The sequence below is a fragment of the Lutra lutra genome, chromosome 1, assembly GCF_902655055.1.
Source record: "Lutra lutra chromosome 1, mLutLut1.2, whole genome shotgun sequence".
NCBI lineage: Eukaryota > Metazoa > Chordata > Mammalia > Carnivora > Mustelidae > Lutra > Lutra lutra.
Window position 1 is genome coordinate 150,517,281 of NC_062278.1, and position 25,600 is coordinate 150,542,880.

At 47.2% G+C, this 25,600-nt stretch overlaps 1 protein-coding gene across 3 annotated transcripts in view; it reads left to right on the forward strand.

The window, feature by feature from the left end:
* The first annotated feature begins 4,949 nt into the window (after nt 1–4,949).
* The window catches only part of CMTM7 (CKLF like MARVEL transmembrane domain containing 7), a 64,880-nt gene continuing 44,229 nt past the window's right edge, over nt 4,950–25,600 (forward strand). Inside the window, exon 1 of one of the 3 annotated variants that reach the window (XM_047739077.1) lies at nt 4,950–5,162. In XM_047739077.1, the coding sequence (XP_047595033.1) occupies nt 5,010–5,162 (153 nt within the window). In that variant the 5' untranslated portion in view covers nt 4,950–5,009. The remainder of the gene's footprint in view (nt 5,163–25,600) is intronic. The other 2 variants (XM_047739062.1, XM_047739069.1) reach the window with 2 other exon arrangements.

Here is a 25,600-nt window from a genome sequence, read left to right on the forward strand (position 1 = left end):
TGATACATCATGCCTCTGAGTATTTATCTGAACTCTCTTCTCCAGCTACCAATGGCTGGTTAACGGCTCATTATCCTTTCGTGTTTGGTTAAGATGGCCCCTCCTCCAGGAAGCCTTCCCTGAGTTGACAATCACATCTCCCTCTGTTACCTGACTTCATTGCCCCATACTGTTACTGGCTACAAACTCCCTGGGTAAGGGAGTTCCTCTTCTATGAATTGTTCTGCCTGGCATGTGGAAGGGTCATGACACATGAGTCACAAATAACTAAGTAAATCCTATTTCTCCCCCTCCACCCCGTCCCAGTGAAAATTTCCCCCAGAAACTCTCAGTTACTCAGATTGTCTGACATCTTATTAGAGATCCAAGAAGTCTTTTATTTCACCCTTAGAAATGGTCTCTGATGCTTATGGTTAATGGAAACAGCAACCTGCTGGGGGTCCCTCAGCCTCCAGGTGGTGGTGTCTTCTTGTTTAAATACATAAGGGCATGAGGAATAATTACTTTTGAATGTTTGGTGGGCCTCTCCAGTGCAACCTTCTGGACGTGGAATTTTCTTTATCTTTCTTTTTTCTTTTACTTTTAAGTAATCTCTATACCCAACATGGGGCTCAAACTCACAGCCTGGAGATCAAAAGTTGCATGCTCTACCAACTGAGCCAGCCAGGCACCCCTTGAAATAATAACTAAAAAAAAAAAGAGATTTATTTATTTATTCGAGAGAGCATGTGTGTGCATGTGTGTGTGAGTGGGGGTAGAGGGGGAGAGAGAGACTCTTCACGCAGACTGCTGAGTTCAGAGCCTGACGGGCTCCTCCCCATGACTCATGAGATCACGACCTGAGCCCAAACCAAGAGTCAGACACTTAACTGATAGAGCCACCCAAGCACTCCTGGAATAATAACTTAAAAAAAAAAAGTAACATTTATTACTATGAGCCAAACACTATTGGAGGCGCTGTCCATCTATATTATCCCATTCATGTCTCACAGTTGCCCTGGGGGTCAGTTCTGCTGTTGTTCCTCTTTACAGATGAGGAAATGGAAGCTCAGAGAGGTTGGGTAACTTGCCCAAGGACACATATGTACAAGGGATGGAATCGGGAGCCAAACTCAGGGGCTTTGGTTCCCAAGTCCTGCCCCTCAGCCACACAGCCAGGTAGCAGGAACAAAAGTTCTGGGGTCCCACCCAGAGCCAAGGACCAGGTTTCTTATTGGCCCACAATAATGGGCATACACTGCTCTCCATCTGATGGGTTTCAGCCACTCTGTTCCACTGAACCCTCCTTCGTCCCTCCCATGGCCCTCAGCCTCACAACTTTTGCCTTCTCTCTTGTGGTCCTGTGACTTCTGCTGCCTCTCCTTGCCAACTATTAATCCCTCCCAGTGCCTCCAAGTCAGACTCTCAACACAGAGGCTCCGATGTGCTTCTGTTGGGCAAAACTCTCATGTCAGGCCCCTCCAAATGCTGCTGGTCGACCCCATAACAGGCTGCTCCTGGCTCATGGGCCATCCTGGTCCAACTGGATGTTGCCAAGAGGTTAGGGACGTCTGATTCCGTTCCTCAGAAGGGTCTGAAAGTCCAGTTGGGTCTCAGAGCCTAAGAAACTTCTAAAACTTCAACTCAAAAAGGACTTAAAAGGCAGGTATTAGGGGCACCTGGGTGGCTCAGTGGGTTAAAGCCTCTGCCTTAGGTTTGGGTCATGATCCCAGGGTCCTGAGATTGAGCCCCACATCGGGCTCTCTGCTCCTCGGGGAGCCTGCTTCCCCCTCTCCCTCTGCCTCTCTGCCTACTTGTGATCTCTGTCAAATAAATAAATAAAATATTATATATTTTTTAAAAAAGGGTAGGTATTAGAAGAGTGTCATGGACATGGATGTTTTTGCCTTCCTGTCTCAGGTTGGGCTGCCCTAACGAGATACCATAGACTGGGGGCCTTAAACGACATACATTGATTGTTCTCACAGTCTTGGAGGCTGGGAAGTCCATAGTAAAGGTGTTAGCCAATTCTGTTTCTGTTGAGAGCTCTTTTCCTAGCTTGCAGATAGCAGACTTCTTGCTGTGTTTTCCCATGGCAGAGAGGGAGGGAAAGAACTCTCTGGTGTCTCTAATAAGGTCACTAATGCCATGGGTACTAATCCCCTCATGACCTCATCCAACCCTAATTACATCTCTAAGGCCCCATCTCCAAATACCAAAACACTGAACACTGAAGTTAGCACTTCAGTGTATGAATTTGTGGGGGGCTGCCTTCAGTGTATAACACTGCCTAATATTCATTCCCCTTTGTGGGACCTGCACCCTGATTTTCCTCTTGGGAACCACCCCTCCCCTACCCCGCTCAGTTCCTGTGGTCCTAGAGAACCACCCACATGCAGCTACTTAGGTAGGTAGAAATTGCCCTGTCCAATGAACGTATCTACCCCCTGGATATAATAATCATTATATTTAATAATCATTATATTTAAGAGAACCATGACCTATATTTGGACCAATCAGAGAGCCTGCTATAGGTTGAATTATGCCACCCCCCCAAATTCATATGTTGAAATCCTAGCCCTTGATGTGACTGTATTTGGAGATGGGGCCTTATGAGAGATAGTTGAGGTTAAATGAGATCACAAGGGTGGGGCCCTAATCCCATAGGATTGGTGTCCTTATAAGAAGAGGAAGAAACCCCAGACCTCCCCGCAACCCAATTCTTTGTCTCTCACCCCCAGTCCCTATTTACAGAGGGGTGAGGACATGTGAGGACCCAGTGAGAGGGGTGAGCGTCTACGATCCAGGAAGAGAGGCCTCGCCGGAAATCAGCTCTGATGGCCCCTCGATCTTGGACTTCCTGCCTCCAGAACCATAAGAACAGAAGTCCTGAGCATGCCTGATTTGAACTCCAGGTTCTGCCTGTGCCTGAACTAGGTCTCATGTCTGCATACCGCACTTACACAAGCCAATGAATTCTTTTTGCCTGAGTTTGGTTTCTGTCACTTGCAACCAAAAGCACTGTGACTGATACAGAGTCAGCTCTCATTTTATTATGTTCTTTCAGTATATCTGACCAGAGAGGTCATCATAATTACATTGGTGTAAATGAGCTGTAGTCAGACAATGACACAATAATTGAAGCCTTGGAACCTACACTCCCTCGGGGCAGGTGAACAGAGAAGAACTTGGGAATTCTTGAATTCTCACCAGCTCCTTGGAGATCGTGCATCTGTTCGGCTTTCTCCCAGAGTGTGAAATCTTTAAGTGGGGTTAGGGAGTCCTCTGCCTAAGCCCTTGCTCCTCCAAGGGACAGCCCTTCCCACCAAGAGGCATCACACCAGCGTAGAAATCTCCGTATTTGTGGTAGCAGGTCTGATCTATGGAGTCTTCTGGCACACTAGGCTGGCACATTGGCCAAGCACCTTGCTCAAGTTTTTTTTTTTTTTTTAAGATTTTATTTATTTATTCGACAGAGATCACAAGTAGGCAGAGAGAGAGGGGGAAGCAGGCTCCCTGCTGAGTAGAGAGCAGAGAACCCAATGCACGGCTCCATCCCAGGACCCTGAGATCATGACCTGAGCCAAAGGCAGAGGCTTAACCCACTGAGTCACCAAGGTGCCCCTGATGGCAGTCTTCTAATTGGACAGCGCGGGCATCCTGTAATTTCTGAGAGGCAGATTTTTTTGGTGATTTACAAATGAAGTTAGAAGTTTGGCCACAAGGAACACTCTGCTCAAAGGGAACACTGATAACATATCTGCCGGTGGTAGCCCCTGTTGGGCCTGTCTTCATTCAGAAAATAACCCAGAGGGGCTCAGTTCATGATCTCGGGGTCCTGAGATTGAGAGCCTTGTGTCGGGCTCTACACTCAGTGTGGAGTCTGCTTGTCCCTCTCCCTCTGTTCCTCCTCCTGTTCTCTCTCAAATAAATAAGTAAAATCTTAAAAATAATAACCCAGAAGGGAAACAACCCAGTATGCTTCACAGCTTCTTTTTTTTTTTTTTAAATTTTATTTATTTATTTGACAGATAGAGACCACAAGTAGGCAGAGGCAGGCAGAGGCTCGCTGCTGAGTAGAGAGTCTGTTGTGGGCCTGGATCCCAGGACCCTGAGATCATGACCTGAGCTGAAGGCAGAAGCTTTAACCCACTGAGCCACCCAGGCGCCCCTATTTCACAGCTTCTAATGAAAGTAAACGTAGGCTCACCTTGTGACCCAGTAAGTCCACTCACAGGTATTTACCTCAGAGAAATGAGAGCTTACCTCCACCAAAACGAACAAAACTTTCCAGAATATTCACCACAGCTTTATTAGGTTCAACAGGAAGATCTCAAATGCAGTGTTGAGTTAAAGCAGCCAGACACAAATGAGACTACTCGGTACTATTCCAAGTATAGCAAGTCCAGAAACAGGCAAAACAAATCTATAATGACAGAAAGCAGAATAGTGTGGTTGCCTCAGGCTTGGGGGCCAGGGGTGCCATGAGAGAAGGTAGATTGGGAAGAAGCACAAGGGATCTTTGGGGGGTATTGGCACGTTCTATTGATCTGGTGATGGTTACACAGGTGTGCATGTAAAGGGAAAGTAATGGAGCTGAACCCGGAGGGTTTGCGCATTTCAGTGGGTATAAGCTACACTTGAGTCAAGGCCTCTTCCCACACGTCCGCAGCCACGCCCACACAAAACCCCCGGAGGCCCAGACCCAGCTGCGGCCCGGCCCTGCCCGCTCCCTCCAGGCTAGCTTCCGCGCCTCCGCGACGGCAGGGAGGCCGCGCTCTCTCGGGAAAGCGCCGGCCCGCCCCCCAGTCCGATTGTGTCCAGCTGAGGCGGACCGCGGTCTCCCGCGCGGGTCCCGGACGCGTGCGCCCCGCCCCCACCGGCGCCCCGCGACCGCACACCCGGGCCCGCTCCGCCCCGGCCCCGCCCCCGGCCCGCCCCCCCCCCCCGGCCCGCCCCGCCCCGCCCCGCTTATCTGGCCGGTCTGCCGTGGCCGGGGAGGCGGCCGGCGGGCGGGCAGGGGCCGCGCGATGTCGCACGGAGCCGGGCTCGTCCGCACCACGTGCAGCAGCGGTGGCGGCCCGGGGGCCGGCGCGGGACAGTCGAGCGCGAGGCCCTCGGAGGGGCCGCTGGACCCCAGCTACCCCCGCACGTACTCGGCACTGCTGAAGGTGGCGCAGATGGTAAGAGAGGCCGGGGCCGGGGTCTCGCGGAGAGGCGGGCAGGAAGGGGAGCCGGGCGGTGGCGCGCGGGGCGGCTGGAGCCGGGCGGAGCCCGCCGGAGCATCGCGCGGCGGGCGGGGCGGGGCACGGCACGGCGCCGCCACAGCCAAGTTCGGGGAGGGCTTCCTTCGGAAAGTTGGGTGCGCTTCCCCGGCCCTGGAACTCAGCCGCGACGCCGCCCTCGCTCCCGCAGACGCAGGTCTCCAGGGCCCCAGGCTTTTTTCCAGCCAGCCCATTGCGGGGCCCGGCCCGCTTTCCGACAGAAAGCGCAGGCAAAAGTTGCTTTTCCTCTTCCTTCCTCTTCTCTGGGCCGCGCCGCTTCGAACCCGAGCCGGGGGTGTTAGAGTCGCCAGGCGGGGCGCTGAGGCGGCGAAACCCGTCCTTCTCCCCCTCGAGGCCTCCTCTTTCCTCCCAGCCGAAGAGAGCAGGGTTGCCCTGCTCTGGGCGCAGTTTCGCAGAGGAGAGGAAGTCCGAAGTTCTCAGTTCCCTGGTGGGAAAACGGAATGGGGATCCTCGGAGACAGCCGTCCGAGACCCCCCGACCTCTCAAGTTCAAGGGAGGGTCCGGGTCTTAGGGGGCCGCTGGAAGGCGGAGGATCGATGGGGAAGCTCCGTTTTGAGGAGCCTGTGCACTAGTCCCCCTGCTAACTGTAGGGAGTATCCAACCCTGTATTTACTGTTTTTTCCTATATATACATACTTATGATAAAGTTTAATTTATCAGTTAGGCATAATAGGAGATTAACAATGACTAATAATAAAATAGAACAATTATAACTATATGCTGGAATAAAAAGTATGTAAATGTGGTCTCTCACTCTCAAAATGCCTTTTTGTACGAACTCACTCTTCTTGTGCTGATGTGAGATGAAAAAATGCCTGACGGATGAGATAAAGCATTAGGCTGCTATTGATCTTCTGACGAATCAGCAGAGCAGAGGGTCATCTGCTTCTGCTTTATGGTTGACTGTGGGTAATTTAGCAAAACTGCGGATGGGCAGTGCTGGGGAGTCCTCATTTGGTAGAGCCAGAGTCACCCGAATGGGGAGTCACCTATGAAGCCTGGCAGGCTGCAGGTCTGAGCCCTGAGTAGGACGAGCGAGGTGCAGGTGGTGGCCTCCACCAAGGCTGATGTCATCTGGCCTGTTCTCTTGTTCCCCACTCTTCTTTTTCCCCATTTTTTTTTCTTCTTTAAACACATTTTCATCTTAAACACCTTTCCCATTCGTCTGATGTGTATTGTGAAACTAGGTTGGGCTCTTGGTGAGTCCACTCATTGTAATGTTTGCAGCAAGAATAGTGGCGGGGGAAGTGGTAGTTTTGAAGAGGCATGTGGAGAAAAGAAGGTGGATATAGGGACAAGGTTACGCAGCCAGAAGCCGGTGTTTCCTACGGCGGGCCAGTCCCAGGATGCTGGACACTATGAGAGCTTGCCCGTGAATCCGCCGCACTTTGTTCTGGTGTGTATAAAGGGGGCTCTCATTTCCTGCCCAGGCCACATCTGAAGGGAGGGGTGCTGAGTTCTCTTTTCTCTAAGAAGGGTGTCTAGATGGACCAAAAATTAGGAAGTGTTAGCTATGAACAACAACACATTGTGCTGAGGAGTGTTGGTTTTGAGCCGGGCATTTTTGGACTCACATTAAGACTGCTGATCAGCCAAATAGAGGGGACCAGCCTACCTCTTCATCCTTAAAAGGTGAGCGGGAATGAGACAGACCCTGATGGAGACTGGAAGACATGTTATGAATCAAATAATAAGTTCAGTGGAAAATTAGTACCAGAAGGACCACTTCTTCTGGTCCATGAGTTTCATGGACAAAGGTCATGGGTTTAAGAAGGCTCCATATTGGTCCTTGAGTTTGGTGGGTAAGGTTTGTGGAAAAGAGAAAGCTCCATTTTATTGAAAGTTCCTCAACTAGCCTCTTCGCCTGTGGCCCTTATGCTGGGTTACAGGTGATAGTCACAGGGCCTGTTGTTCCGTAGAAGGGAAAAAAGACCTAGAGAACAGCTTCTCCATTGTACCTCTTAAAACCATCTTCACAGGATTCTAATGCCTTCTTCCTCCCTGAGGAGGCCCCTGTGATTGAAGACTGGTTTGAGCTGACCCCTTGGAAGTGAACTTGTCCTTGCAGGGTGGTCATATAGAGAGACTTCAGAATTGTCTACTGGGCCTCTTGTCTAATTCTTCCCATTCTCCTCCTCTTCCTCTTCTCTTGGGGCCTGCATGGACATTTGATATTCTTTCATCTTTTTGCCGGAAACATGTGCATAGCCAGGAGTGAACCACACTGGGGAAGGGCAGATGCAGCTAAAATGGTGCCACCAGTGGGCACTCTATCCATGGGTCTCTGATTTAGACCACTGACATCTCATTTGCATCCTGAAAAGGCTGACCTGAATGTCCTAGACTTCCCATAAAGTGTTTTCCTCCTGGTCTAATCAGCAGACCTGTCAGTATATTACCTTAAGAAATCATTGAAAAGGCTCTTCCCTTTGAGAACAACTTCCTTTCTTTGCTTTGCATCTCTCCTGGGTCCACCAGTACCAGAAAATGAGGAGAGATAATGGAAAGAAAGTGAGTTTCTTAGTGAATGTTAGTACTTGTCACTTTAATGAATCTTTATAATCTTGTGGCTTCAGTAGTTTAGTTTCTTGGGTCTCCCTCTTTAGCCCAGAGACTGTCACACTTGGTGACCCTAAAGGAGCGGGTTTCTTTGTTGTTGTTAATAGCTCTGTTTTTTGAACCCTATCATTGTTCTTTGTAAGGCACTAGGGAGGCATGCCTGGGTGGCTCAGTTGGTTAGGCATCTGCCTTCGGCTAACCCTAATCCTAACCTGAGCCGAAGGCAGACGCCTAAACCGACAGAGCCACCCAGGCACCCCAAAAGACTACATATTCTATGATTCCACTAATTAACATGGGATGTCCAGAACAGGTAAATTTCTAGAGACAGAAAGTTGGGTAGTGGTTGCTCAGGGCTGAGGAGTTTGGGAGCAATGGGGAGTGGCTGCTAAGAGGGAGGTGGTTTCTTTTCGGATGAGGAAAATGTTTTAAAATGGATTGTAGTGATGGTTGCACAACCCTGTGAATATACTAAAAACCATTGGTTTGTACACTTTAAATGTGTGAGTTGTATCCCTGTAAAGCTGCTAAAAGGAAATCTAGGGAAGAGTTCAGAGGGGGAACTCTGCGTGATGGGAGTGGGAGCGCCGCAACACAGGAAACTCCCCGGCCATCCTCCCCATCCACTACTAGACAGAGGAATGTCCCCTGCAGACCTCACAGAATCTGAGCCCAAGGGGGGTGCCCTGAGGTCCTGAGGGGTCCAGATGGCCCTCTGTGTGACCTCGCCAGCATTCCTCATCAGTGCAGTTGTTCAGCAGACACTGATGAGTGCCATGTTCATCTTCATTTCTGCGGGAGCAGGGGGCTGTGACAAAGCCCTTACCCTCAGGAAGTCTGTGGTTTCACCGAGAAGACAGACGAGTCCCAAAATTGACTGGTGGGGGAGGTTAAAAAAAGAGTCTGGTTGCCTGCACTAGGGAAGGAAGGAGAGAGGCTTGAAACCTTCAAGAAGGTCACATCTGAGTTGAAACTTGAGAGCTGATTACAGGTTGGTGAGGTTGGGAGTGCACCCTTACCTCTGGAATGTCTTTATTCAATATGTTTAAGTTGGAGATGAGGGATAGTTTGGGGGTGTTGGAGGGGAAGAGAATACAGCAGGACATGAGCAGGACATTGGGCAGTCCTGACATCTAGAAGGAGGCGTCATCTCATTTCCTGGGTATCTGCTGTGTTCTCATGTGAGGCGCGTGGAAGACAGACCCTTTCTGCGTGTGCAGAGAAACAGAGGCTATGACATTTGCAGAACCATATGGAAGGAAAATCAGAGTGTGGTTTCACAAGCAGCAAAGATGGAAACTTAGATGTCCTCCAGAAGTTTCATTTATTTACTCAGCAAATATTTGAGCACCTGTTGTATGCTAGAACACGCTGAAAAGAAGAGTAAATAAGGCAAATCAGTCAAATAGGGGAGATAAACATTAATAAAACGATTATGGATCTGTAACTGTAAACTGGGACAGGAGCTCGGAAAAAGAGGTATTAAGTGTCATAGAGAATTAAATGGAGAGTCTGACCTGTCTGGGTGGTGAGGAAGGGCTTCTCTAAGGAAGGGATATTATATTAGAAGAATGAGGGAACAGCATTTCCTGAAGAAGGAGAAACACAGACAGTGACTCTGCAAGTCTGGAAGAAGGAGTATTGCTGTGGTTGGAGGGGAGGGGACAGAGGTGGAAGTGGTTTGGGTGAGACTGGAGAAAAATGCAAGGGCCAGACCCTTGGGGCCTGCAAGGTCACCTCGAGGGTATGGTCCTTCATCTAAGAATACCAGGGAAGCATCCTGTCACCATCCACCCAAGTGGTGGTTTTCAAACCGGGGCTGTACCGCCCCCTAGAGTTTATTTTGGAACTTTATGGAAACTTTTGGTTGTGGCAGGGTTTAGGGTCATATTATATATATACATTTTATTAATTTCAGGATAATAATGAGAGCATTGCCAATATTTGGTATCCTAAAGAGATGTTTTATCTGGAAGAAGCTTAAAGTAGCCTACGCAGGCTGGGTGGAAGCTGAGTGGGGTTGTGAGTCAGGGGAGGGTACACTCAGTTTTCTGGCACGAGAGAGCATTCTAAATACCCTCCAGCAGGCCAGGGCGATTATGAGCTTCACTCTGAAAATTCACAGCCCAGTTCCCAAACAGAATTGGAATGTGGGGGAGCCCAGCCTCTGGTGTAGCTGGGAATGGACTTATGCGTGGAGAATGACCCAGCATAACCCAGAATGGTCCACCCCTCTTTGTTCTGCTTTATGTCTCTGTAGCAGGGCAGCACCAGCTGAGTTCCCAAATGCAGTGGGCACACCCCTGTCCTATTTCCTGGAAGGCAGAGGGTTAAAGGGGTTAAAGGCAATGAAGAAGCTCACTGCCAAGATTCTTTTACTCGCGGCCCAGTCCTGATCCAAGAACAATTTTCCATCAATAGCCAAACAAATAAAAATAATAAAACATAACAAGTTAGGAGCTTTATTCCCAATGACAGAAGTAATGCTTGTTCTTTGTAGAAATTTGGGGAAACATGGGGCATCTGGGTGGCTCAGTCGTTAAGTGTCCGCCTTCGGCTCAGGTCATGGTCCCAAGGTTCTGGGATCGAGCCACCCATTGGGCTCCCTGTTCAGTGGGAGGCCTGTTTCTCTCTCTTCCACTCCCCCTGCTTGTGTTTCCTCTCTCACTCGCTCTCTCTCTCTCTGTCAAATAAATAAAATCTTTAAAAAAAAAAAAAAGAAACTTGGGGAAACACACAAAAAAAGCAGACTGTTTTCCAAGATTAGTCTTTATTTTTTTTTTTAAGATTTTATTTATTTATTTAACAGAGATCACAAGTAGGCAGAGAGGCAGACAGAGAGAGAGGGGAAGCAGGCTCCCCGCTGAGCAGAGAGCCCAATGCGGGGCTCAATCCCAGGACCTGAGATCATGACCTGAGCCGAAGACAGAGGCATCAGCCCACTGAGCCACCCAGGCGCCCCTAAGATTAGTCTTTAAAGTAAAATCTTATACCATTTCATAGTAGACATCTATAATTTGGGGTAGTTTCTTTCTTTCTTTCTTTCTTTTTTTAAGATTTTGCTTATTTGACAGGGAGAGAGAGAGAACGAACATGGGGGAGAGGGAGAAGCAGGGAGCCCCATGTGTGGCTTGATCCCAGAATCCTGGGATCATGACCTGAGCTGAAGGCAGACACTTAACCGACTGAGCCACCCAGGGGCCCCTGTTTTGTTTTATATAGAAAATTAGAATGACGTATATCTATTTTGTAAAATGCCTTTTTTTTTTTTTTTTTTTTGGCTTAATATGAGATAGATGTTTTCTTGTGTCACTTAATGTTTGTCTGCCATTTGGTTTTTAACAGCATCACTGTAGCCAGTCATGGCTGTACCACGGTCTGGGTGAACAGCCCCCTCCCCCTTGTTGTAGCTCAGAAAGCTTCCAGTTCTATCCATGTACAAACAAAGCCGCGGTGAACTTCTTGTAGAGAAGTCCTGGTATACACATCCCTAAATCCTTCCTCAGGATAAATGGCAGTGACCTTTCACAGAGATAGAGATGAAGTGTTTTGTGCCCTTCAGAGCCTGGTGACATTAAACAGTGATGTAAACGTTTTAATATCTAGAAATTAATGGGTGTCCCTTTATCATCCAGAAATTTCAAGGAGCCAGAGGTGATGGTAATAGTATTTGAAGTTATAATAGTGTTTTTGGTGTCTGATGGTTTGGGAAAGGAACAATGCCATTGATGGGCTAGAAGATTCTGTAGTGCTCTTCAGTGCACTTGAATCTGAGTAAAGACAACAGCATCTGCATAAATTTTTTTTTAATATTTTATTTATTTATTTGACAGACAAAGATCACAAGTAGGCAGAGAGGCAGGCAGAGATAGAGGAGGAAGCAGGCTCCCCGTCGAGCAGAGAGCCCGATGCGGGGCTCGATCCCAGGACCCTGGGATCATGACCCGAGCTGAAGGCAGAGGCCTCAACCCACTGAGCCACCCAGGCGCCCCACATCTGCATAAATTTGAAGAGTGATAGTACCACAGCTTATTTATTCAGGCTGCAAAGCATGTGCGTTTCTGCACTACTGGCAAGAATTCCCCTCCAGGGCACCCCAAAAACCTTTACCTGCCCCCAGATTGGAAACCAGTGGCCGGAGGAGAGGAAAACACCAGATGGAGGGTCCCCTGGGCTACAGGGGCTGGGGGAGCACAAGTGGGTGCGTGTGTGGTCCCGCATGAGGCAGAAGGGAGTCCCACGGGTGTTTGGGCATTACCGTGGGTATTAAAGACCCTCCAGGGCAATCCTGGGCCTCACTCGGGTACTCCCTGTGGGGGTCAGTATGTGTCATCCAATTTCGGGGTCAGGGAAGGGCTCCTCTCTGCTCCCTTCCTCCCAGATCCTCGCCCTCCCGCCGTGCTCCCAGGGCTTCCTGCTCAGCGCCACTGGACCTCCATCTGTTTCCTCCCCCTGCCTTCTGCCCTCCTGCGCCGTCCCAGGCGTGCTGCCCATGGAAGCCTCCCTCTGACCCGCCGCCTGCCACATGCTTGCTGCCTTTGTCACCAGTTTGGCTCTGCTGCTCCCTCGCCTGCTGCTCACTCTCCGGCATTCCTCACCGGGGCCTTAGCAACTCCTGGCATCCTGGCAACATCCTGGCGCAGAGCCGGCTACTGGCTGGCTGCTGCTGGCTGCTGCTGGCTGGGCAGCCCCAGGGGCTTTTCGGAAGGAAAGGAGAATGGGAGGGATTCTCTCCCCACCCTATCCCAGCTCTGAGGCACAAATCACAATCAGAACCTAGAAGCTGCTCAGCCTCCTACAGAAAAAGAAGTTCACCTGGTTTGTGTTTTAATCAGCACTGATCTGATTGGAACATGGCCCTTCCTTTCCCCAGGGCAGCCATACTTTTTTTTTTCCTTACTTCCGATAGGTAAAAGGATAGGTGGGTTGACAGAGAAGGAGAAATTGTCTGTAAAGCACTTTCCATGTATTCCCCACGGAAAGGATTGCTGTGAAAGATGGGAGGGGTATCATCCTGAGTTTTAAAGATGGAGAAAATACAGTTCCTTAAGAAGGGGATGGGAAGGAGGAAATAAAGGAGAAATGAATTACATCTTCCAGGTACAGAGTAAATTGGAACCTTCTGGAAAGCATCGAGAATTACTAACTATCCTGTGACCGCAGCATGGTTTTACTCACTTTGTTTCCTAGGTTTTCTGGTTTTCTTTATTCCCCTAAGACGTTGGCCACAGTGCTAGTGATTGTGAAGAAGTCTTTTTCGAACTTTTCCTCTGAAGTGATAAAAGTGATACTTCAATAATAATCATAGAGTTGATCACTCACTGAGTTCCCCTTGGGCCAGGTGTTCTACACGTGTTACCTCATTCAATCCCCATGATAAGTCAGTTCTGTCGTTACCTGCATTTTATAGATGAGGAAACAGAGGCAGGGAGGTTTGGTAACTTGCCCGAAGTCACAGCTGTAAAGAATGAGGCTGGGTTTTGAACCAGCCAGCTTGCGTCAGATCTTGAGCTCATGAAAGGACAGTTTGGGGTCATTTCATTCTCATTGCCAATACCCTCTGAGTATTTTCCCATGTCATTAAGCCTTGTTTGAAAATGATGGGATACGTGCATATGAGGCCATTGTTTGGTTGTATCCTAACGGATCCCGTCTGCTGCTCCGTGTGGGTGGATAGGCTGCGTGGGTGGATAGGCTGCGGCAGATCTGAAGGGAGGGGCTATGAGACTCGACAGCAGGTGCCAGTGGCAATTTCACCCTTTGCCAGAGATGAAATCAGCCAGAGTAGGGAAAACCCCTCACTGGGGTATTGAACAGTATGTGTATAGTATTTCAGAAAGCATATTTACATGTCATGCATAGGGCTGCTGGAAGGCTTGAGAGGAAACCATCACTAGTATCCTCGTTGGTAAGTCACAAGTGCCTCCCAGAAGGGTAGGGACCAGAGAGGGGAACTAAGGTTTGTGTATTTGCTGTACTGTGTCAGGCAATTTCCCAAGCAGTTTCCCTTGGTTTCACCCTTTCAGCGACCCTAGATTATTTATCTTCCCCTTCTTTTGGTTGAATAGAGGCTGAGAGGTATTATAACTTGCCCAAGGTTCAAATATTCATTTAATTCTGGAGCCAGCATTTGAAGCCAGGTGTGGGCAAGGCCTAGTCTTTTGTCACTGTGGTATGCCGTCCATTCAGGTAGGGTGAGCAGGCTCCCAGTTGAGTCCAGGCTGGCAGATGCACCCCAGGGTGACCCCCAGTGAGTCACAACCCTGTGTAATCCATCCTCTTGAGTGTGGGGGGGCCCTGGGTCTTGCCTCCAGCTGATAGAATACAGCAGATCTGACGGGATGCCATTCCCGTGGCTATGTCATGTCATATGCCAAGGTGAATGGATGTTGCCAATGCAGTTAAGGTCCCAAATCTGTTGATTCTGAGTTAATCAAAAGGAGATCGTCTCCAAGGGAGCCTGATTTACTCATGTGGAAGTCCTTAAAAGAGGTACTGGTGGGGGAGTGAACCTGCGTGGCTCAGTCAGTTAAGCATCTGCCTTCGGCTTAGGTTATGATCCTAGGGTCCTGGGATTGAGTCCACACCAGGCTTTCTGTTCAGCTGAGAGCCTGCTTCTCCCTCTGCCCCTGCCCACCACCCCCACCCCCTGCTCCTGCTTTCTCTCTATCTCAAATAAGTAAACAAAAATCTTAAGAAAAAAAGAAGAAGGGGTGCCTGGGTGGCTCAGTGGGTTGAGCCTCTGCCTTCGGCTCAGGTCATGATCCCAGGGTCCTGGGATCGAGCCCCACATCGGGCTCTCTGCTCAGCAGGAAGCCTGCTTCCCTTCCTCTCTCTGCCTGCCTCTCTGCCTACTTGTGATCTCTGTCTCTCTGTCAAATAAATAAAACCTTAAAAAAAAAAAAGAAAAAAAGAAGAAGGTACTGGGTCCTTCCCAAGAGGGAGGTTCTCCTGCTGGCCCTGAGAAGTCATCTGCTTTGGGAGTGGGGCAAGGGGCCAGGCAGAGGCCCATGTGGCAAGCATCCATGAGTTGTGTCTAGAAGCGGAGAGCAGCCCTCAGCTGATGGCCAGAAAAACAGACCAAGTCCTACAGCTCAAGGAACTAAAATCCGCCATCAACCACGTGACCTTGGAAGAGGGCCCCAAGCCTCAGATAAAGCCCCAGGCTGGCCAATATCTTGCTGTAGCCTTGTGAGACCTAGAGCAGAAGACTCCCACCTGGAGCTCCTGGCCAGTGGAAGCCGTGACAGGATAAATAAATGTTCTAAGCTACTTAGTTTGTGGTCATTTGGTACACAGCTGTAAATAACTCCTGCATCCACAGAAGCCTCTCCTGTGTCTGCTCCTTGTCAGGGACGATGGGGCAACAGCAGTGCCATCCTTATAACAGTAAAGACCATATTATTTTTATATGAGTTATGATCATACATCACTGAATTCCTGGGCAGTGGATCTGTTGAGCCCTTGCTGTGGGCATTGTGCTGCCTGCTTGATCTACAAGAACTCCTTTGTCATTATAGCATTTCTAGGAGGTGTCCGTATTCCCATTTTACAGATGAGGAAACATGCGGGGGAGGGGTCCTTCTCTGCAGCCTTTAGGCTTGTTAAAACTGCCTCCCTCTCCCAGCAGTCCTCTTTTCTTCCATGGTCCCTTCCAGAGCCATTCTAAAAAATAAAAGTCCTGATCCAAACAGAAAGTATGACTGTGTAATTGTTCAGATTATGTTTACTTTTTAAAAACAGATAACATGATCAGGGCGCCCAGGTGGCTCAGTGGGTTAGGCGTCCAACTCATGATATCGGCTCAGGTCATGATCTCAGGGCCATGGGACTGAGCCCTGCATCAAGCCGCACACTCAGCTGGGAGTCCGCTTGAGATTCTCTCTGCCTCTGTCCCTCGCCTCACCAACTCGCTCTCTTTCTCCTTCTCTTAAATAAGTACATCAGTCTTAAAAAAAACAGATATCAAGATTTTAAAAGTATAAAAACTCCAGTTTCCACTTTCCCTCCTTGGAGGCCACCAGTGATACCAGTTTCTTGTATATCCTTCAGGAATTATTTTGTGCTTCTCTGTGTCTGTGTGTGTGTCTGTGCACGAATGTGTGTCTCCTCTCTCACCCGCCATGGGAGCATACTTAAACTCACTGTTCTGTACTTTTGTTACTTAGCTTTCCATCTTGGAGCTAATTCCACGTCCATTCAAAAAGAATTCTCATTCTCTGTAACAGCTGCATTGCCTTGCAGAGAATGGATTTACCATCATTTATTGAATTAGTCCCCACTGACAGCACTTGGGTTATTTCCAATCTTTTTTTTTTTTTTAAAGATTTATTTATTTATTTATTTATTTATTTGACAGAGCTCACAAGCAGGCAGAAAGGCAGGCAGACAGAGAGGAGGAAGCAGGCTCCCCGCCGAGCAGAGAGCCTGATGCGGGGCTCGATCCCAGGACCCTGAGATCACGACCTGAGCCGAAGGCAGCGGCTCAACCCACTGAGCCACCCAGGCGCCCCTATTTCCAATCTTTTGTTTCACCCAGTGCTGTGGCAGATAGCCTTGTATGTAACACAGTTTGGTACGTGTACGGGAATATCAGAAGGAGAAGGCCCTAAAATAGAATTCCTGGACAAAATGTGGCCCGTTCTTGGAAATCTTTCATCTGTCCCAAAAGCGAGCGTGACAGACCTTACCTTGTGATCTTCTCCTTCAGGCCGTCAGGCATCTTCCACATCCAAGACTGCTTAGTGTTTGGTGTTCAGAGTTGCACTTAGCATTAAGATATTAAGAACTGGGAAAGTTTAGGGAACAAGAAAATTGTGTGACCAGCATTTTTCTTAGAATTTCCCAACATCCATCATAGGGAGTGTTGAAGTCCGCTCCCGTAGAGTAGAGCTAGAGATGTTCTTGTGCATTTGGTCAGTTCTGAATGAGGGAGGCAGGCAGGGGCAGGAGAAGGAGCCAGACAAAGATGGGTTTTATAAGTCTAAGCATCAGCCTGATGTTTCAGGGATCTCTTGAAAGTGAGTACACCCTAGAGATTCTCCTGTTTTGAGGCTGGGGAGCTGGGCTTTTGTACTCTTTATTGACTATGGACCTGGGGTGGTGGGGAGTAGATAAACTCCCAGGAACCTCTGAGCCAGACCGCTGCTGCTGTCTAAGGGGGAATCATTAGTGCACGTGGGCGGGGTTAGCAGCAGCGCCCCCTGCAGTGCCTGGGCAGTGGTGCACCGACCTGGTTAAACGGAGCCATTGGAGTTGCTTCCCGTCGTTCTGATCTCTCCTGAGGCTCTGAGCTGATGCAGTCTGGGGCCAGCGGACTGCAGACTGCTTCCACCCGCAAAACTGACTTACCAGTATTCTTGCCCCAGGCCCCCTCTGGATCTGCAGTGCCAGGCTGCTCAGCCTTCCAGACTTCTGACATTACTTCTTGAGGTCCACTTAAATAGACCTGTTATTTTTTGTCATTTCCTATTTGAAACAAGAGGAGAGGAAAACAAATCAACGTGTACTGGATGAAAAATAAACTCAATAGGGAGCAAAAGTATTTCTGTAACCTTTTAGAAGGGAATGATAAACAGTGTCACTGCCATCATACTATAGATAACTTGATTATATCTGTTTTAACTCCTTGGAAAAACTTAAGAACAGAACCACAGGAATTTTTCCTGGAGAAAAGCAATTTGATTTCAGAGCTGGGGCCTCTTTGACATACTGTTGTGAGTTTCACGTGGAAAAGGTAAAAGAGGCCCCAATAACCTTCGTATTGATGTGACCTGGTTTTACGAGGGTTCCTTAAATATTACCATTACTGAGCAGTACATCCTGTTTATTGACCGCCGCTTAAGTCAGAGGAAAAAAATCTCTGCCGCATAACGTGCATTCCCCTGGATCTAACGGGGTCTCCTTGCTGACCTACTCTCACAATTTGTGGTGACATCTGTCCCACATTTAGAGATGTGATTGCTACTTCAACATACAGTTGCTTGCTGTGATTTAGGGATGAAAAATTACTTTCTAGTTTAGTGGGTTGAAAGACGGCCCCCAAAATATAGGTCTGCGTCCTTACCCTTGGAACCTGTGAACGTGACCTTATTTGGAACAAGGGTATTTTCAGATGTAATGAAGTTCAGGGTCTTGAAATGATTTATCTGAATTACCTGTGAAGTCCCTAAGTCCAATGACAAGTGTTTTTAGAAGAGACACACAAAGGAGAAGGGGATGGGGACTGTTGGCTTTGAAACCCTCTCCTACCTTCCCCAGGTGTAATAGGAAACCAGCCTCCATACTGGGAGGGCAGGCAGAGCTGAGGAAGGAGGCTCATTTAATAAACAAAGGGAACTTAGATAAGAGACTTTCTTGGTCAGCAGCAAGTTGAGTCAGTTCTGCACCTGCCCAACAAACTGTAAAAGTTTACATCAAGGCCTTAACTGGATTCAGTCACATATATGGTCCAGATGTTCTCAACATTGCCTCACTGTCTCAAGGCTGTGTCCTTGGAGCAGCCTCTAGGAGCGGGAAGGGTCAGTGGAATCCACATTCCAAGGACAGAGAAGGGGCAAGGACCTCCGTGTGCCCAGGTCCAGCTTACAGGTCAACTGGTGGTCACATCGGTTTGATGACCTTCTCCAACAGTGACATGAAGATGTGGCAGAGATTGCAGTGATGTGGCCATGAGCCCAAGGACACCAAGGCAGCCACCGGAGGCTGGAAGAATCAGTGAATGGATTCTCCCTAGAGTCCCCAGAGAGAACTAGGTCCTGTCGCCACCTTGGTTTAAGCCGGATGATACTGATTTCTGGGTCTGATTTACAGACTTGTGAAAGAATAAATTTCTGTTATTTTAAGCCACCAAGTTGATAGTAATTTTTTACAGCAACCACAGGAAAGTAGTACAGCCAGTTCAAGTCTTTCCACTGTGGTTAAATTCTAAAAATCTTTAGCAGCATAGACTGTAGACTTTTACTATTTTCTCCGTGAAGAGGCATTGCTTGCTTCTAGGAACAGTGTTTCGGAGAAGAGATGGCCATCCTCTGACAGTCTGGATGGCAATTACATCTCAATCTTCTTTATTTTAGTACATCTTTTTCCTTAATAGCTTATTCAAAAAGAGAAGCAGTCCTTGAATTTCTGCTGAGAAAAGCAGGACCATAAAGATAGAGCAAACATGAAGAGAGCATCGGAGAGTCATTCTCAGATGCAGAGTAGAGACAAAAGATGAAAAGTACATTCCAAAGAACTGCTTCTGGCTTTCTTAGGGCATCGAATGAAATGTCCCCAATTCCCCCAAACCATTAGATTGCCAAGTAAATTTTATAGCATTCTAGTAGAACTTTTAAAGATAAGATATTGCAGCCCCAAAATATGTCGTCGTCTTTTTTTTTTTTTTAAAGATTTTATTTATTTATTTTACAGAGAGAGAGAGACCATAAGAGAGGGAACACAAACAGGGGGAGTGGGAGAGGGAGAGGCAGGCCTCCTGCCGAGCCTGATGTGGGACTCGATCCGGGACCCTGGGACCATGATCTGAGCCAAAGGCAGATGCCTAATGACTGAGCCACCCAGGTGCCCCCAAAATATGTCTTAAGGTGATCGAGTTAGCCCTGCTTGTGAAATAGTTGCAATTTTTAAAAAATGTTTGTAGGGGGCTCAGTTGGTTAAGCATCTGCCTTCGGCTCAGGTCATGATTCCCGGGTCCTGGGATGGAGTCCCACATTGGGCTCCCTGCTCCGTGGGGAACCGACTTCTCCCTCTGCCTCTTCTGCTCCTCCTGCTTGTGTTCCCTCTCTCTTTCTCTCAAATAAAATAAAAATTTTAAAAATATATAAAAATTAAAAAAAATATTTGGAGATGTGCCCTGTGACTTAAGTCTCTAATTATAAATACGTTTATACTTTTAATTTATAAATAATTCCAGATTTACAGAAACTTTGCAAGAACAGTACAAAGAATTCTCCATATATCCTCCCCTGCTGATTCTCAACTGTTAACCTTTTAACACACTTGTCTAATAATCATTTTGTATATATATATGTCTATATTATTTTTTCCTTGAATCAGTTGAGAGTAAGCTGCAGACGTCATGCTCTTTTGTCCAGGAATACTCCAGTGTGCATTTCCTAAATCAGGAAATTACTGACACCAGCCCTATTATCTCTCCCACCAGCCTTATTCGGATTTCGCCAGTTGACCCACTGATGTCCTTTTTCTCCTCTAGGCCCATCCTGGATCATGAGTTCTATTCATTTGTCCTGTGTCCTTAATCTCCTTCAAGCCAGAGGAGTCCTTTTTGTTTTTCATGACCTTGACATTTCCAAAGAATCCAGGACAAGAGCCACCCTATCACTGGACATTAAAGTTGGTTTGGAGGGCAGTGTTTTATAGCCACAGTTGATGCAAAAGAAGAAGAAGGGGAAGAAAACACGTTTGGATCCTGACATACACCTTATCTCAATTTTTATGCTTACGAGACCCTTTTGTAAACTTCCTCTCCAAAGTTAATTGTTTATGTGGAGCTTAACTGCCTGTCCTAGTCAAAAAAACAACGATAACAAAAAGACAAAAAAGAAAGACTTAGCTCACATGTCACATCCTTGGGACAATGGCTAAATTTTCCTGAGGGCTCGTCACCTACCATTTCCCGTTCTATGAACTTGACAGGAATGACCTCACTTAATCTTCCCGACCTTCCCCTATCATTTAGGTACTACTGTTTTTCATATTTCATTGCAAGCGTCGGAATTCACCCTAATTGTGCAGTCAGTTACTGTGGTACAGGGTTCAGTGCGGTGACAGATACTTAGCTTTTCACCCCAAGCTCAAGCTCCCTCTTTTGCGGTGTGGGGTGGTTCCTGATGGACAGCTGTATAGGCAGACATTTCCTGCCGGCTGTGTCCGCGTGGCTCTGCCGCTAGTTCTCGCCAGTGGAATCCGAGTAGAAGAGGTATTTGTCGCTTCCTGCTGGAGGCTTTTAAGGGGCAGGATTCTCTACTCTTTCTTTTTCTGTCAGCTATACGTGAAGGCTCCAAGGCCCTATTTCTCATATTTTACAGATCAGGAAACAGAAACCAATCTAAGGGTAGAGACTGCCTGCTTTCCCGCTAGACCACTCCCTGTCCTGCCCCTGAGAGGCCTTCTCCAGTGCCCTCCTCTGAAGTCGTCCCCCTAACACTGCCCTAGCCCCACCACCCTGTCATTTTGCCCAGTCTTGATTCCTTCACAGCAGTTCTTTTTTTTTTTTTCTTTAAGATTTTATTTATTTATTTGAGAGAAAGAGAGATAGTGAGAGAGAGCAAGAGCAGGGGGAGAGGGAGAGAGCAGACTCTCCACTGAGCAGGGAGCCTGACGTGGGGCTCAATCTCAGGACCTGAGTGAAGGCAGATGCCCAACCGACTGAGCCACCCAGGTGCCCAGTTTTGTTTTGTTTTTAATGAATGAAAGTATATTTTCTTGCCAAAGCCCCTGGTAATAGCCCTCCTTTCAAAAAAGTCAGCCCACATGAAATGCTTGAGACCTGGATCTTCCTCAGAAGGTGTGGTAATGCCATGTGGAGAGGTGTCTGCGAGGGGCTGGGGGTGGGCCCCGCTATGGGAAGGGCCCCTGTGCCAGGCCTGGAAGCACCGCGTGCCCACAGCACTAACTTCAGGCCAGGATGTTGGTGGGGGGGTCTCCCTGCGGAGGGAGGAGAGGATGAGGAAGATGCAGGTGAGACCTCAGTAGGGAGAGACTAGGATGCCCGGCCTGGAGTTTCTGGTAAAGTGACATTCGCTGCCCTGGCTGCCGGTGTGAGAGCACCTCTCTTTCCTATTTAGTTGACTTGACAGGTTTCCACTGACTCACACTGTGAAAACAGCGGGTTGCTGTGCCAGAGCAAACAGACACAAGCCTAGGGATGAGGGAAGTGTCTGTCAGTGTGTCAAGCTGTCAGGACAGGATTCCGAATTTAACACGATGCTGGCAGACGCTGAATAGTGGCATTACAGAATTGGATTAAAGGCTAAACAAATCCAGTGCCAGATGTGGCGAGCTCGCTTTTGGATTTCTATTTCTGGCTCAGGCGCTAACTCTGTGGTGGTGTCCTAGTCGTGGCCCTTTGGCTGGCAGGGCGCTGTTTCCTGGGACTTCATCATATATGCCTGTTCTGAGGCTCCAGTGATGAACAGGGCAAGTCCATGTCTCCCCTGTGGGCACAAAATCCAGACCCTGAACAGGTGTCAGGTTTCATTACCTCTGAGGCACGGCTAAGAAAAAAAGAAAATGGTAATTCGATGACATTTCTCTTTTTTTTTTTTTTAAAGATTTTATTTATTTATTTGAGAGAGAGACAGTGAGAGAGAGCATGAGCGAGGAGAAGGTCAGAGAGAGAAGCAGACTCCCCGTGGAGCTGGGAGCCCGATGTGGGACTTGATCCCGGGACTCCAGGATCATGACCTGAGCCGAAGGCAGTCGTCCAACCAACTGAGCCACCCAGGCGTCCCCGATGACATTTCTCTTATTGGAATTTATTTTTTGCTCATTGGAAGAGTTCTCTTACTTTATTTATTTATTTATTTATTTATTTGAGGGAAGAGATGGGGAGGGGAGGAGAGGGGAGAGGAGGGGCAGAAGGAGAAGAAGAAGGAAAATCTTAAGTAGGCTCCATGCCCAGTGTGGAATGTGATGGGGGGCAGGGTGCTTGATCTCAGGACCCTGAGATCATGATGTGAGCTGAAATCAGGAGTTGGACACTTCACTAACTGAACCAAAAGGCACCTCTTGAAGAGTTCTTTTAGACTTAATTAAATTGGAATTCTATATACTCTTAGGAATACATAAAAAGAAAAACTGATGAAGGAAAAAAAAATTGCTTAAGATATTCCTACAACCTTTTTTACCGTCAGAGCCCTCCTCTTCTAAATTCTTTTTTTTTTTTTTAAGTATTTTTATACACCCTGTTGTCCTTTGTGCCATCAAGAGTGAGAGCAGTGGAGCATTCCTTAGAAGAGTTCATAAAAGAACTGAAAGCTGTTGGTGGTGGGCTCACAGGCTCTCTTTGACTCCTGCTCTGGCAGTGATACTGAACACATCTGATTCCCCATCCCGCCGCCTCAGCCCCACAAACCGTTGGTTCTCAGCGCTTTAAGGTGTGCACCACTCCTGTCTCTGGAATGTTCTTCCATGCTGCTGACACCCTTCTGAAGTTTTGATGCCGGCATATGGCACAGGGCAGGGAAAGATAACTACTTCACAACGACTGTCTGGTTGGCCGACAGCATTTGTAAGTTACAGCCCTGACTCCAGGGAAGTAAAAATGAGCAAGGTGGAGCATCTCTGGATGAGTCAAGTGTGGTTAGTGTCAGGGTGGTGAGCGTCACGAAGGAGGAAGTAGGGGACGCTGTGAGCACAGGTAACAGGGGTCCTCCTAATCCATAAGTCAGACTTTTCTAGGGAAGGAACCTCCCCTGAGTATGGGAAGGGGCAAGGTGAGAGGAGAAGGCGGGAGTGTCTGGGAGGAGGGAACAGCCTTTGCAAAGGCCCAGCATTGGGAAGTAAGGTAGAGGGCTTGAAAGCTTCTTGGTCAGTTCACAAAATGGGCTTTTCGGTCGTGGTAGAATATGGAATTGCTGCTAGCCACAGAAATTAAAAACAAAATTCACCCATGGCCTCACCATTCCACAGATTCCACAGTTCTATTTTGGTCCTTGTCTGAGTATGTACATGAAGTTTGCGGAGCTGTGATCCTACTGATTATAATCATGGATTCTGCTTCCTCTTTTTTTTAAATTACAAAATTCCTTATTTACTAACATGTCTGTTGCTATAAAGTCTTTGTAATTGTGCATAATATGTACAGTCATTGAAATGGATATTCTTTAATTTACTTAACCATTCACTTTTGAACATGTGGGTTGTTTTTGAGCATTTAGCTACTATAAATGATATTACATTGAACATTTGCTGAGGTTGGCAAACTACAGCCCCCTGCATCCAAATCCAGCCTGCCCCCTGTTTTTGTAAATAAAGTTTTATTGGAACACAGCCAAACTCATTCACTTATGTGTATTGCATATGGCTGCTTTTGGGCTGTAGTGGCAGAGCTGAGTAGTTATGACAAAGATTGTATGGCCTTCAAAGCCTAAAATATTGACTTACTGGTCCTTTAAAAAAAAAATCTGTCAACCTCTGGGGGCACCTGGGTGGCTCAGTCTGTTGAGCATCCAACTCTTGATTTCAACTCAAGTCCTGATCTCAGGATCGTGAGATGGAGCCCTGCGATGGGCTCTTTTGTTAAACCTGGAGTCTGCTTAAGATTCTCTCTTTCTCCCTTTGCCCCTCCCTACTTGTCGCTAAAAGACAAAGAAATTGTCAACCTCTGTTGTTGTACAATACTAGAGCTTTCTTCTGGTTAGCATTCACTTTCTTAAGATAAATTCCAGGAGAGAGGATTTTTTGCTCAGAGGATATGTATGTCATTTTGATTATTTCAAAGTGATTTCTAATTTACAGCATGTATATGATCCCATATAGATAGTGAAATGTCATGGAAACGAATGAGCCAGTTTATTGACCATTATAAGTTCTAATAATTAGAAGGTATTATTAAAACAACTTTGGTCAATTTTGTTTGTATTCAGAATTTACTAATTTATACCTTCATTATAAGCTTCTTTTCATTCCCAGTATTTCTTCGAGTTCTTTGCTGTAATAGTGTAACACTAGCTTCTATAACAAATAGACCCTCAATTCCAGTGCTTTCACACAATAACCCTTCCTCTTGTTCCCTGGCTAGGCACCACTCCTTACCTACAGCTCTGTACTTTGGAAGGAGGAGTACAAATCTCTGCTACAGTTGCTATTTTTTTTACATTTTAAATCATTTAAAAAATATATAATATACATATCATATATAATATATACTCAATACATAATGCATATTATGTATAATTATATATATTCACAGAGTTCAGTTCTTGACTTTGGATCAGGTCATGGTCCTAGGGTCATGAGATCCAGCCCTGCATCGGTCTCTGTGCTGGGTAAGGAGTCTGCTTGTGATTCTCTCTCTCTCTCTCTCTCCCCGTCAACCTCACCGTTCCCCACTCCCATGCTCTCTCAACAAAGAATTCACAAAGTCTAAAAGGATAAATTGGGTAAAGTTTCTATACACCTCTCTTGGGCTGCCACAATTCCCTGTGGCAACATTGTTTCCATAGTTCGCTTATTCACATTGTTGTTATCTTGCTTTTTAAAGTTTTTATTATGGGAAATTTTCAGCATAAGCCTGCTAAGAATATTATAATGACCCCACTCCAACCCATCACCCGGCTAGAACAATTACCAATACATTGCCAATCTTGTTTCATCTCTGTCTCTGATCTACCCCACAGATTATTTTGGAGTAAGGCCTAGACGCCATATTTCAGTATGCATTCTTTTTTAGTAACAAACACTTACATTAGATTACTATTGTTACAGCTTAAAAAACTAACTATAATTCTTTAACATCATCAAATATCCAGTCTATTCAGCGTTCTTCCAATTGTGTGTTTAAACAAATGGTTTGTTGAAATGAAGATCCAAACAAAAACCACTTATCGTGTTTCATTTATATGTTTCTCAAGTTTCTTTTATGTACTCATTTTTATTTTTTTTATTTAGTTATTCTTTTAAAGATTTTATTTATTTATTTGACAGGCAGAGATCACCAGTAGGCAGAGAGGCAGGCAGAGAGAGAGAGAGAGAGAGAGAGAGGAGGAAGCAGGCTCCCCATGGAGCAGAGAGCCCAACACGGGGCTCGATCC